The 12,412-nt window shown below is 42.6% G+C and overlaps 1 protein-coding gene across 6 annotated transcripts in view; it reads right to left on the minus strand.

Annotated features, from left to right (window-relative positions):
- The window catches only part of HGSNAT (heparan-alpha-glucosaminide N-acetyltransferase), an 84,422-nt gene that overhangs the window by 5,873 nt on the left and 66,137 nt on the right, over positions 1 to 12,412 (minus strand). For 3 of the 6 annotated variants that reach the window (XM_034647794.1, XM_034647793.1, XM_034647796.1), the window contains exons 6-14: positions 11,044 to 11,113; positions 10,223 to 10,332; positions 8,120 to 8,196; positions 7,350 to 7,380; positions 5,627 to 5,787; positions 4,370 to 4,485; positions 2,223 to 2,344; positions 1,712 to 1,838; positions 194 to 280 (exon numbers count right to left, since the gene is read on the minus strand). In XM_034647794.1, coding sequence (XP_034503685.1) covers positions 194 to 280; positions 1,712 to 1,838; positions 2,223 to 2,344; positions 4,370 to 4,485; positions 5,627 to 5,787; positions 7,350 to 7,380; positions 8,120 to 8,196; positions 10,223 to 10,332; positions 11,044 to 11,113 — 901 coding nt within the window. The remainder of the gene's footprint in view (positions 1 to 193; positions 281 to 1,711; positions 1,839 to 2,222; positions 2,345 to 4,369; positions 4,486 to 5,626; positions 5,788 to 7,349; positions 7,381 to 8,119; positions 8,197 to 10,222; positions 10,333 to 11,043; positions 11,114 to 12,412) is intronic. The other 3 variants (XM_034647795.1, XM_034647797.1, XM_034647799.1) reach the window with 2 other exon arrangements.

The raw sequence follows: 12,412 nt of genomic DNA on the forward strand, positions 1-12,412 counted from the left end.
ATTTCCATGTGCTGAATTTTAGCAACTGCTAGTTTTGACAATCTGTCACATAAAAGAATTTATTAGACCATAGAAGGTATGCTTCCAATGACTTGTTTTAATGAAATACTTTTTGAATTAGTGATGAATGAATAATCATTTTGTACATTAACAATGTACAAAAAATGTACACCCTAATGAAATGAACGAATACCTGAATTCCTAAAAATGCCATCACAATGGAGTTGATGGTCCCTAAAATTCCCTCTGGATCATAGGCCACCTCAGTGTGATAAAGCACCTTAACAAAACAGAAAAAGAAGGCAGAACTCACTGACTGTGAAATGCACACAAACAACTCAGAGATCAAATACAAACTTGAATACACTCCAGAATTCAATGTTTTCCATTTTTGCTGCAGAAATTCATGGCCAACTTGTGGGGCTCAACAAAGTGTGGGGTGTGTGATACCAGAAGGGAACACAGAGCCCAGGGATGAGCCATGACCCAGAGCAGTCACTTCAACTTCAGGAGTCGGTGACCTGATGCATCCCTAACCAGTTCCAACACTATGCATAAGACCTTCATAACTGTCAGGTTGACTCTCTTTGGTCAACCCTATTGTAAGATCAACCCTATTGTAAGATCAACCCTATTGTAAGGTCAAAAAGCTGTTCCTGGGGTGCCTGGGTGACTCAGTCGTTAAGTGTTTGCCTTCGGCTCAGGGCCTGATCCCAGGGTCCTGGAATCGAGCCCCACATTGGGCTCCCTGCTCCGCTGGAAGCCTGCTTCTTCCTCTCCCACTCCCCCTGCTTGTGTTCCCTCTCTCACTGGCTGTCTCTCTCTCTCTCAAATAAAGAAAGAAATAAAATCTAAAAAAAAAAGGGGCGCCTGGGTGGCACAGCGGTTAAGCGTCTGCCTTCGGCTCAGGGCGTGATCCCGGCGTTATGGGATCGAGCCCCACNTATGGCAAATTACATTTAAAAATATATCTGTATTATTTTATTATAAAACAAATGTTCATGTAGAAATTGCAGAAATTTGGAAACAGATCCACAGTGGATCACCCAGATATCCCCCTGCCCACCCCTCTCAGGACTAAAGTATTCATTCCCAGAGCTGGTAGAAATATTAATGGCCAAAAGCTCTCAGCCAAGAGAGCTTGGCTCTCTTGGCAGATCCTTTTCAGGATCTGTCCCTGACTGAAGAGAGCTGCCTTTCCAGGAGTCACACTCCCTTGCTGGGGGCAGTCCACATCCAACGGCCCGATCCCTCACTCCAATTCAGAACAACTCTAAAGCACCAGTCTAGCCCCCCAGGAGATGAGCTAAGGCCTTGTGTGACTACCAGCCAGTCCAACTACTCCGGCTGCCCATTCCTGCTTCCTTTGATCCCCAGCAGGGGCTGATCCCAAAAGGATGGCCCGATAAGCTTCCTACACACGAATCTAGGCCTCAGAATCTGCTGCCAGTGAGTCTGACCTGAGCCACAAGGAAAAGCACGCCACCACAAGCTTGATCCACTGCCTCTGCACTTCCAAATCCAAAGTAATGGATACACAGAGCCCCATAATAAACATTACATTTCCTAAGTCAGCCAACTTTTCAAATAAAAATTATTTCCCATCATAGTTTGTTAAATGGACAGAGTTTCCAGTTGGCCAGCCCTTTCTGTTTTCCTTCACTTCAGAGCTCCCGACGGTCTAGCTGAAGTACAAGCTAGGCTCACTCACGGCCGAAGAAGGATGCTGGTAAATGTGGTCATCTCCCAGAAGCAGGCGGTCAATGTAGCCAGCAGCTCCTCCAGTACAATTTGGATACTTCCCCCAATCTCCAATGCCACCAGGGCCAAGATAACCACTGGGAAAGTGAAAACATGTACTTAATTGGTAAGACTTCAGCGGGAATAAGGTTCATCCTGGCAACTGTAGCAACCCAACAAGAAGCCTCAAACACGGAGACCCCTCGGTGCCACGCACTCCTCACCAATGCTCTTCTGACTTGACTACTCCCCACAAGCTAAGGTGGGCAGCCCAACTTCCCTTCAGACAGACCCTGGAAAAGCCTCACAGAGGCATTCCTCTGGACATACACCAAACTCCTCTCCCAAGACACATGATGCCTCCAAGGAAAAGAGTGAAAGCAAGTTCCTCTCCCTCAGGAAATCTGCAAGCTCTCACCCCAGAAGCTCTGACTTGGCAGAAAAGGCATGCAAAAAGGGATTACCTACATGGGCTCACTTACGTAGGACATCCAGGAACAGGCAAGAAGAATGTCAAGCCCAGCCAAATGCTTTCCAGCATCAGAATGAAGAGCCACTGGGGCCAGCTAAAGATGATGTCTCGAAGGGAAAAGCAGCCTCTCTCCTGAGTGAGGGGTTATTAAAAAAAAACATATATGAACTACATGTAAGTGGAAGAGGAGAAAACATGCAGTAAATGTATTTGGGAAATTCCTGGTGATTCTTCTGTTGGCCTTTATAGTAGTAATACAAAAATAGATGCATGTTTATTTCATATACATTATGTGGTCTACCTGCCCCTCTCCATGAAATACCGTAGTAAAACATTAGTTAAAAACAAATCACTGGATGGGATTTGGATACTTAGTCAGTTCTAAGTGTCCAACTCTTGATTTTGGCTCAGGTGAGATCAAGCCCTGCATCGGGCTCTGTGTTCAGCATGGAGTCTGCTTGGGATTCTCTCTCTCCCTTGCCGTCTGCCCCTCCCCCCACTCATGCTCACTCTCTGAATAAATAAATAAATAAAATCTTAGAGGAAAAAAAAAAAAGAAATCACTGGACAATTCTACTCCTATATCCAAGAGAATTGAGAACAGATGTTCACACAAAAGCTTGTACACAAATATACATAGAATCTTTACTCATACTAGCCAAAGAATGGAAATAAGTCAAATGCTCATCAACTGATGAATATATCTAAAAAGTGGTACATTCATAAAATACAGTATTATTCAGCAGTAAAAAGGAATAAAGCACCAATACATGGCCCTTGAAAAATATGTTAAGTGAAAGAAACCAAACAGAAAGGCACATATTGTGGAATTCCATTTATGTGAAATGTCCAAAATAGGTAAATCTACACAGACAGAAAGTGGATGAGGGGTTGTCTGGGGCTGGGGGAGTAGGGGGAACAGTAAGTGGTTGGTACTGAGTACAGGGTTTCTTGTGGGGTAATGAAAATGTTCTAGAATTGGGTAGTGGTGATGACTGCACAACTCTGTGAATATACTAAATATCATTGAATTGCACACATCAAACTTGTGAGCTTTATGGTATGTGAAATATATCTCAATAACACTGTCATTTAAAAAGCTATTTAAAAAATACATTTTAAGAAAGGAAAATGAAATGTAAACTTTTGGAGCTGTCCTGACTGAAGGAAGGAGTACAGCCCACCTATTCTTGGTGTCCCACTCAAACCCTTGCTCCATTGTGGGGGCGGCAGATGAGCCTCCACAGACCTTAGGTCCCAAGTGACTAACAAAGCCCACAGTCATGTCTAGTCTCGCTTCACCTCAAGCAAACCCACAGCAGAGGGTACACATACAATGACACAGCGCGCAGAGCAGGTAAATGAATTATGATCCAAGGCACTCCAAGGACATATAACCAAGAAATCATTACAGGAAGAGCCAAGAAAATCTGGGATTCAATGATGAACTTGCTAGTTACTTATACGGAAAGGAGCTAGAAAACAAATACAGCTTTATTAATTTATTAAGAAGGACCCTAAGTGGAAGAATTTAAACATTTCTTCCTGAATTTTTATCTCTACTAGGGGGAAAAAAAGCTCCACCTGCATTAACTCAACAGAGCAATTTATAGTAAGATAGAAAGCAATCGCGAAAGAAGTGAGGCTCTCACATACTTCCCACAAATAAGAAATGTGAAATAGCCAAGGACAGCCAACGACAATACTGCCATTCTCCTCTACCCTACCTTGGCATTTCTCCTCCAAGTTGAATCTTCACAGCCTCTATATAGATACTGAAATGTTTTGTGAGTTTTCTGTATATCTTGTACTACAAGGAAATGGAAAAATTGGCAGTAATGCCCCCAAAGACTGAACTAGCAAATTAGATGATGGTGATATTATTTAATGCCGTCAAAATGCATTTGATTACCAGACATTTAAAATTTTATTAAGAGGGTAGATCACATGTGCTTTTTTCCCCCACAACAGAGAAAAAGGACTGATGCAAAGACTAAAGGAAAATAACTAATTGAAGGAAAAAAGAGTGCACTTGACTAACAGAGTTAAGGAGTCTACTGAGATACAGTATTGTGCTCAGAACTAAAGAAGGTTCTGAAAATCATACAGTGATTCCCACCCTCCGCCTCCCCTGTGTTTAAAAGGAGGATTTCTCACCGAGGCACAGCTTTCAGGCACAGGTTTAGCAAAGATGAGCTCTAACACAGCAACCACAAAGTAGGTCACCCCCAGCCTCTGGAGCACGCCAGGAATTCGCACCTTATCCCAAGACACTGCAAAAGGCACAAATTAGGTGAAGTGTTAGCCAGCATTCCTCCTCCTGCCCAAGACAACATTATTGTTTTCTACAGGGGAAAACATACCTTTATCACACTTAAGTTGCTTTCTAGGCTCTTGGAGATAGGAATATATAGGGGACTTGGCTCAAACTCACAGCAGGAAGTGGCGAGGTGGGACACGGGGATAAGAACACATGTGTTCCTTGGGTGTGAGATAAAGCAAGGACTGCAGGAGAGGTTCTTCTCCTGGCCCTTTGTCATTCTGGGTACCGATTTAGCGCAACAGCAACTCGCAAAGCCAACACAGGCCACCAACAGACTCTCCCTGTCTTACAGGCTACATGGCTACATCGCTGGAAGAATGTGACCACGTAATGAACCCTACAATGTATTCTGGGAGCAGTGGCCCACTTTCTAGAGATGCACTGAATCAACTATTACATGACACCTTTCCTTCTGACCCCAAATGGAAGTAACCTCTACCTCCTCCGGATGCTACTCTTAGCGCTTCTTGTCCAAGGGGACCATCTGGCTATTGTCCACATAATTGTGTCCTGTTTGGCTAATGCCACTGTAAGCCCCTTGAGTACAGCCAACTACTGCCTTCCCTGACCCTGATGCGGGTCCCAAGCGTGGGGTGTGCGTCCTTCCCTCGGCCTTCCTGTCTCACTCACACCGCTAAAACAATAACAAAGATATTCCTTCCCAGCAACCCAGCAGGCATACAGGTGATGACAAAGGTGGATTCTTGAACTACCACACAACTGCTTTATTGTGAAAGTCGACGAATTCAAAGTGGCAGAAGGGCAGGGTCTAGAACCAGGTGACCTGATCTGGCCCTACTACTCGTTCCTGCACTTAGAAGATCCACAGAAAGCACGTCAATCTCTCTGGGACTCAGAGTCTTCCTTCACACAACAGAAGAGTCTGAGTGGTCTCCGAAGCTCTTCCCAGGTCTGAAGTCCCAAGACAGTAACAAGAATGCCCGAAGTTATACAACCAGGTATACACTTTTCTTATAACTGATCTTTTTGCATGTACCTGAGATGGAAGAATTACATTTCTTTTAAATTATGACATGTAGCTTCCATATTTCAACCGGAATATATACTAACAGAGGGGAAAAAATACTTACATGGACCAAGGCAATAATTGGGGTTCACAATGACCACTCCTATACAGATTAACAGGAAACTCCTCCATGCAATTTTCCCCAGCAATTTGAATTTTGAACAACCTCGCTGCAGTACGGAAGTCATTGATAGGAAAACTGAAGATCCCATAATAAATACAAACCTAGAAAAAAAGACAGTTATTAAGAGCTGGTCATTTCTAGGATGGCTTTTTGACTATATATCACTAATATTTTATAATCTACTACATAAAAGAAGCAATACATGATTTTTCTAAAGTAGCCAATCACTGAAATAACACTGGAGGAAGAATCAGAACATAACCCTGTTAGACTATAAGGTTTGTGCACCTTCAAGTCCTATTCCAGAAGGAAAATTCTTCAGGGCTGAGTGCAATTTCCAAGGACAAGTCTCCCATTTATTATTAAAGAGAAACAATGATGAAGATACTAGAATCAAAACAACTGGACATTCACGAGCACACCCTCAAAGTCGCTGAGCAACAAACAACACATGTCAATCATTTCTAAATTCACTCTTTCTCCTGAAAGAAAAATGAAAGCTATATTTCTTTTCCTAATTTCGTCTGAGCCACACACCTCTTTTCTTCCCTTTATTATACTCTTTATTATACCCTCTATTATAACTCTTTAAAAAAAAAAAAAAAGAATAGCAATCTTTCCAATGATTGAGTGTGGGGTTAACAGAGGTGAGAGTTTGCTCTTGCTACATTCCTTGATGTCCCCTGGCTTCGTTTCTTGGGGTCACCTAATTGGATAAAAGTGTCTAGTAACAGGAATAGGAACACTTCCTATAGGGAACCTCGTAAAGAATGTGCATAAATGGGGAGTCTGGGTGGCTCAGTTGGTTAAGAGTCTGCCCTCGGCTCAGGTCATGATCCCAGGGTTCTGGGATTGAGTCCTGCATCGGGCTCCCTGCTCAGCCGAGAGTCTGCTTCTCCCTCTGCCCTTGTTCTTGCACAGTCTCTCTCTCTAAAAAATAAAATCTTAAAAAAAAAAAAAAGAATGTACATAAATAATTACCAGGTCTTCAGGCATGTAAAACTTCCTCTTACCCAAAACTGTCTCAAACAAGAACCCCAGCTCCCCTGCAAGAAGCCCTGAGTTCATATTAGTGATGAAACACAAGGGACCAAAGACATAAACTAATAACTAGTACTACCTCCTAAAGATGGGACAGAGTCACTCAAAGCATCACAGGCAAAGACACAAATCCCACATTGTACAGGAAGTCAGGGTCCCTTAAGGTGAACAAGCCACAGATGATCAGAGACAGGGTGGGTTGCTCCTGTATTACTTTAAATTTTAATTAATACTATCACTGCCCTGTTACATACTTACCAGAATTTCCTGATGCCAATATATTACATTTCTTTTAGGAAATATGATTTTTATACTTATTTTCAGGATTAGTGGGATTTAACTACATTCTCAGGATTTATAACTTCCCACAAGACCCCAGGATCTTGCATACCATATCTACAAGAACAAAATGTTCCCTGTGAAATCACTCATCTTTTATATGCAGGTTTTCAATAAGCCCTATACCAAGTGTAAGAGCTATCCAGTAACACAACTTTTGGAAGGACCTGTAAGCAACACAGGCCTGTGGCCCAGAACTCAAGGATGGTCTCAGAGAAAGGCTCCAGCATCAAGTGGACACTTGGATAACCTATGGAAGAGCCGGTGGTAGACTGCAACTCACCATGGGAATACAAGGTCAGCCACCGTCAGTCCTGGAGAATAACATAAGCACAAGAGTAAGGAAAAAGACTCTAGAATGTCAATACTTCCTAAATCTAGAATGGCTCCATTATATACTGATATATATGGAAAGTAAACTCACATAGAGAGTTCGCAGGAAAACACCGTGAAGTAACACACACAGATACTCCCTGGGACTCTGGAACCAGTCACCAGGCCTAGGGCAGTTCCTAAGAACATGACTGGGCAGGGGAGAGCCAGAGTAGAAGTCTGTGGACAACTCTGTTATCCTCAAGCAGTGTTATTCAAAATCCATTCTTAAACCAGCTACTGAGCCAGATTCATAGCCATTACTCAGCACCACTCAGACCAACCTGAGTTCAATGGCACCCCAAGGAGGACCATGAATCTTAGAAGGCAGAACTCCCATGTGGCTGTAATAAAAGGCATATCTAGAATATGACAAGAATCATTTACAACTAAATTCTTAACAGCTTCTGCAGAGTCCCACAGCCCTGCAACAGAGACTTGGGCGTCCACGTGTTATCACAATAAAGCATTACAAGGCCACAGCATACGAAAGCAAGAACAAAACAAAAGGGTTAACAGCATCCTCCAAAGGTCATTCTATGGGGGCAGGAGATCAGCGCTCAAAGGAGGCTGGTGGGGCCTCATCTCTAAGCTCCTGAGGGGGTGCTGAGAGGTTCTCTTGTCCACACTTCTCTGAGGGGTCCTACGCCAGCAATACAACTTTTAGAAAAAATATCTTACCATTCCAACTGGAGTGTTTGAAGTACCAATATCTTCCTCCTCCATAATTAACAAAGACCATGAGGATGAGAGCTATCCTGTAAAGCAGCAAAGAGCACACTTTCAGGGCTTGCCCATGTGATGGCCCAACTGTAAGAGACACACTTATACTCACAGGGGCAGTGACAACACAGATACACGTAAAGAGCGGGGAACTATTATTTCTAATCACTACAATTAGGGTCCTACACAAAGCCCTGCTGTTGCCACCATTTCCAACATGATTTCTTTCTTTTTTTTAAACTAGGCTCCACATGCGGTTCGAACTCACGACCCTGAGATCAAGACCTAAGCTGAGATCAAGAGTTGGACACTCAACCGACTGAGCCATCCAGGTGCCCCGCCAACATGATTTAAGAGAAATTTACACTGACACTGAACCGTATAACTTGAAAACAAAGCAAAACATTTCCCATCACTCAATTCTGTGCTAATTACTTAGATGTTGCAGGTTAAAGAACTGTAGTAGAAGGCATCCAGTCATTAGAGCTGAGGGCTCAAATCATGGGCCCTCAACTCTTATTAGGACAAGACTCTCATTAGTTACCTCAGTGTGCTTCTCTGTAAGAGAGGGAAACACACCCACAGGGATCCCTGAGGAAAATAATGTATATCATGTGCCTAACCAACGCGTGGCACATTTTAGGCACTTAATAAATATTAGTTCCTATCTACCTGCAAACATCTCATCTCCAAAAGCAGCAATGAGAATCAAAAAGAAAGAGGAATAGGGATATCTGGGTGGCTCAGTCAGTTAAACTTCTGACTCTTGGTTTCAGCTCAGGTCATGATCTCAGGGTTGTGAGATCGAGCCCTGCATCGGGCTCCACGGAGGGAGTGGAGCCTGTATAAGATTCTCTCTCTCTCCCTCTGCCCCTCTCCCCATCCCTCTCCTAAAAAAAAAGAAAAAGGAATATGAAAAAATAGACTCTGAATGTGCTACTGTTTGATGCTAATTCCACAGGGTACTGAAGAATGAAGACTTGAATGTGTCACTGCGGTTATAGGTGGCCCAACTCCTGGAGTCAGATCCCAGCCATCCCACGTAGTCTCCAAGCGACCTCAGACATGTTACTTAACTCTGTGGCCCGGTCTCTTCATCTGTACAACAGGCATATTAAAAGTGTAGGCCTCATAGGATTGTGAAGAGACTGAATAAACTATGACAAGTAAGAACTGTGCGTGGCACAGGGTGAGAATTCAAAAATCCTTAGCAATGGTTATTATTCTTATTATTGCTTGGCTTCTAAAATGCACCCCAGGAGCACTCAGGGTCTGGGAAGGCTGGGATAGAAATATAATTATCACCGGAGTCTCAAAGCCCTCTGTGAGATGGCTCAGTCAGTGAAGTGTCAGCCTTCAGTTCAGGTCATGATTCCAGGGTCCTGAGCTCAAGCCGCACCGGGGTTCCTCAACTCAGTGAGGAGTCTGCTTCTTCTATCTCTCTCCCCCATCTCCTACTCTCTCTCTCTCAAATAAATAAATAAATAATCTTCATTAAAAAATAAAAAATAAAAGCCCTCCATGGGCAGACGTGGAAGGCCTAACACCTACATGTTTATTTTCAGCTATCTGGTTTCGTACTTTATTGCGGAGTTGGTTCCTGGCCCTCAGTCTTCTACCTGAACTCTAAAGTAACAACTTGCTGTAGGACTCCGCATTTGCTTCCCAGAGGGCCTGATATTTAAGCTACTTGGCGAGCAATGGGGAAGGGCCGGGGCTGGCACATGCTGGTGTTTCATTTGTCCGATGGGACACGGGGGCGTGGACGGACAGGGAGGCCCCGCGTGCTGCTGCCTGCCCACATGACCCTAACTCAGCAGAATCTACATACCAGTGGACACTGGTTCTGGCCTCATCCCTTGATTCCTCTCTAGCAACTTTATATTTGTTGTCATGACCGTTTTGGAGTAAGAAGAGGCCACTGATTTATTTTTACAGCAAGAAGTCCTGCCTACCCTACAAAATAAAAGATATGTAAAAATACCTTAAAAGTGTGTTCATGTGTAAACATGTAATCCTAGACTATCTGTGCCCACGATGTCCCAAGGGAGCCCCACATACCCCCTGAATGTGTCCACACAACGGAGGCGCGGCGATGCAGCGGGTGGATGCCACGCTTCCAGTTGAGCATCGCCACCGATGGAGCCTGCCCTGCTCGGAGACCCCAGCTCCTTCAGAAAACGGGGAGAGAAACATGCCAGGTGATAATACTAGTCAGTTAATTTCAGTTTTCTGTTTTTTAGGGAAGAAATTAACAGATTGGAGAGCTAAAAAGCATTGTCCTGAACAATCCTTTAATTTCCTTTTGTAAAGATCCCACCCAGAGGTTTAGTTTTTCACATTATTTGAATTTTGTGCCGTCTGCTGAGCTTGCAGCTGCCATCCTGATGAATGACCACAAAGAACTGGTCCATACGTGCATCTGGTACAAGGGTACGAGCAAATATGTCCATAAATGGACATGCATATGTCTATAATGAATTTATTAACATGAGTAATACGTTTAATCACGACAGGAGGCCATTGATTTGTAGATTTCATATTGATGGCTCTATTCTTTTGTTTTTATCTGGACACTCTCTACTTAACTGGATCGATTCAACAGTGCTGCCTGCAGAGAGAAAAATGTCTCCATACTGTGCATATAATGCAACCCAAAGTTCCAACCCCACCAGGAAAGAGAAGGGGATGCTGCCCTTCACCAGAGCCGACGAGAAGGCCGCCTGCTCCTTATGAAGGATACAGAACACACGACCGACCTGGCCTTCCACAATATAAATAAGATTAATTAAACCAGATAATAAAGATTATTAAATAGGGACTTATAAATTCCAAATCTAGAAAACCGCCCAGGCCACACATGATGCATTCTAATAACTCACAGAATTGATGAGGCGATCAGTTTCCCGAGAATTTATTGCTTTAGAAATCCAATTATGAAAGTCGTCCAAACTGTAAATAAATAAAAAGCTCAGTTAATTTATTTTCTTTGGCAGAATTTTCAAAATGACTGGCTACTGTATTGAAAGAAAATTCATTTGAAGTTCATAATCTATACAAGTCAAAGAATTAAACATTTTAAAGTGTCTTTAAGTGTGGTGTATCTTACTTCTTCCACGCTCCCACCCCCTGCCCCCTTGCCTACCTTAGATTGTTTTAAAGAATCCCAAACATGGCATCATTTAACCCATAAATACTGCAGTTTGTTGCTCTAAAAGATAAACACCCCCCCTTTTATTTAACAGAACTGCAGTTCTATTATTACATTTAAAAATATTATCAGTAATTCCTTAGTTACATCAGTCAGTTCAATTTCTGTCTCGTAAGTTTTTTCTCCAGTTTAATTGTTCAAATCAGTCTCTGAACATGACCCACTAATGTAATGCATATATTCTTATTTCTTCTCTTTATTCCCCACAACTCACTCCCATTTCTACTTTATTCAGCACTGGTAACATCACCATCACATAAAAAATATTAAAATCGAGACATCTAAAGAGGGGTGAAAGGAGAAGGTAAGATATTTAAAAATTAAAATTTTAGAAATGCACTTAATTTTCTTTTTTTTATTTATACAGATCTATTTTTATTAATGTCATTAATATAGAATGACAGAATCTTTGAGTTCTAATTTAATGGTCCTCACGAATAACCTCCCAGTGAATGTAGGAATATATTCTAAGAAGTATTAGGAAGATGGCCTCTGAGCAACCACCTTTTTTTTTTATAATAATCTTTTATTATGTTATGTTAGTCACCATACAGTATATCCTTAGTTTTTGATGTAATGTTCCATGATTCATTTAATTTTCTTGTACATGCTTGTCCTCCCAGCAAAAGGAGAGAGATCCAATATTCTTACTACCGCCTCAGATTCTGGTCTGGTTCCAATACAGCCTAACATCCCTGGACTTCCAGGGCCCCGCTGGAAAGTGCTGGAGCAAGGGACAAGGGACTCCCGCTTTGCCAGCACAGCATCCTGCCTGCAGGGCTGCAGAGGCAGAACCACATGCTACAAGGAGTTTCAATTCCACAGTGGAAGGAGATGGAATTTCTTCCCCTTGCAAGCGCTCAAGATCAGCTACCAATTACTTTAGAAAGTGACACCACAGAGGCATTCGTAGTAAAAGGACCAAATGAAAACACTGAAATAAACTGGAATAGTATTTGCATCTTATCAAAAGATTGACAAGATAATATCTTAATTCAAACAAACTCTTCTGCTGAAATTATACTTTGCCCCTAAAAAGC

The sequence above is a fragment of the Ailuropoda melanoleuca genome, chromosome 18, assembly GCF_002007445.2.
Source record: "Ailuropoda melanoleuca isolate Jingjing chromosome 18, ASM200744v2, whole genome shotgun sequence".
Taxonomy (NCBI): Eukaryota; Metazoa; Chordata; class Mammalia; order Carnivora; family Ursidae; genus Ailuropoda; species Ailuropoda melanoleuca.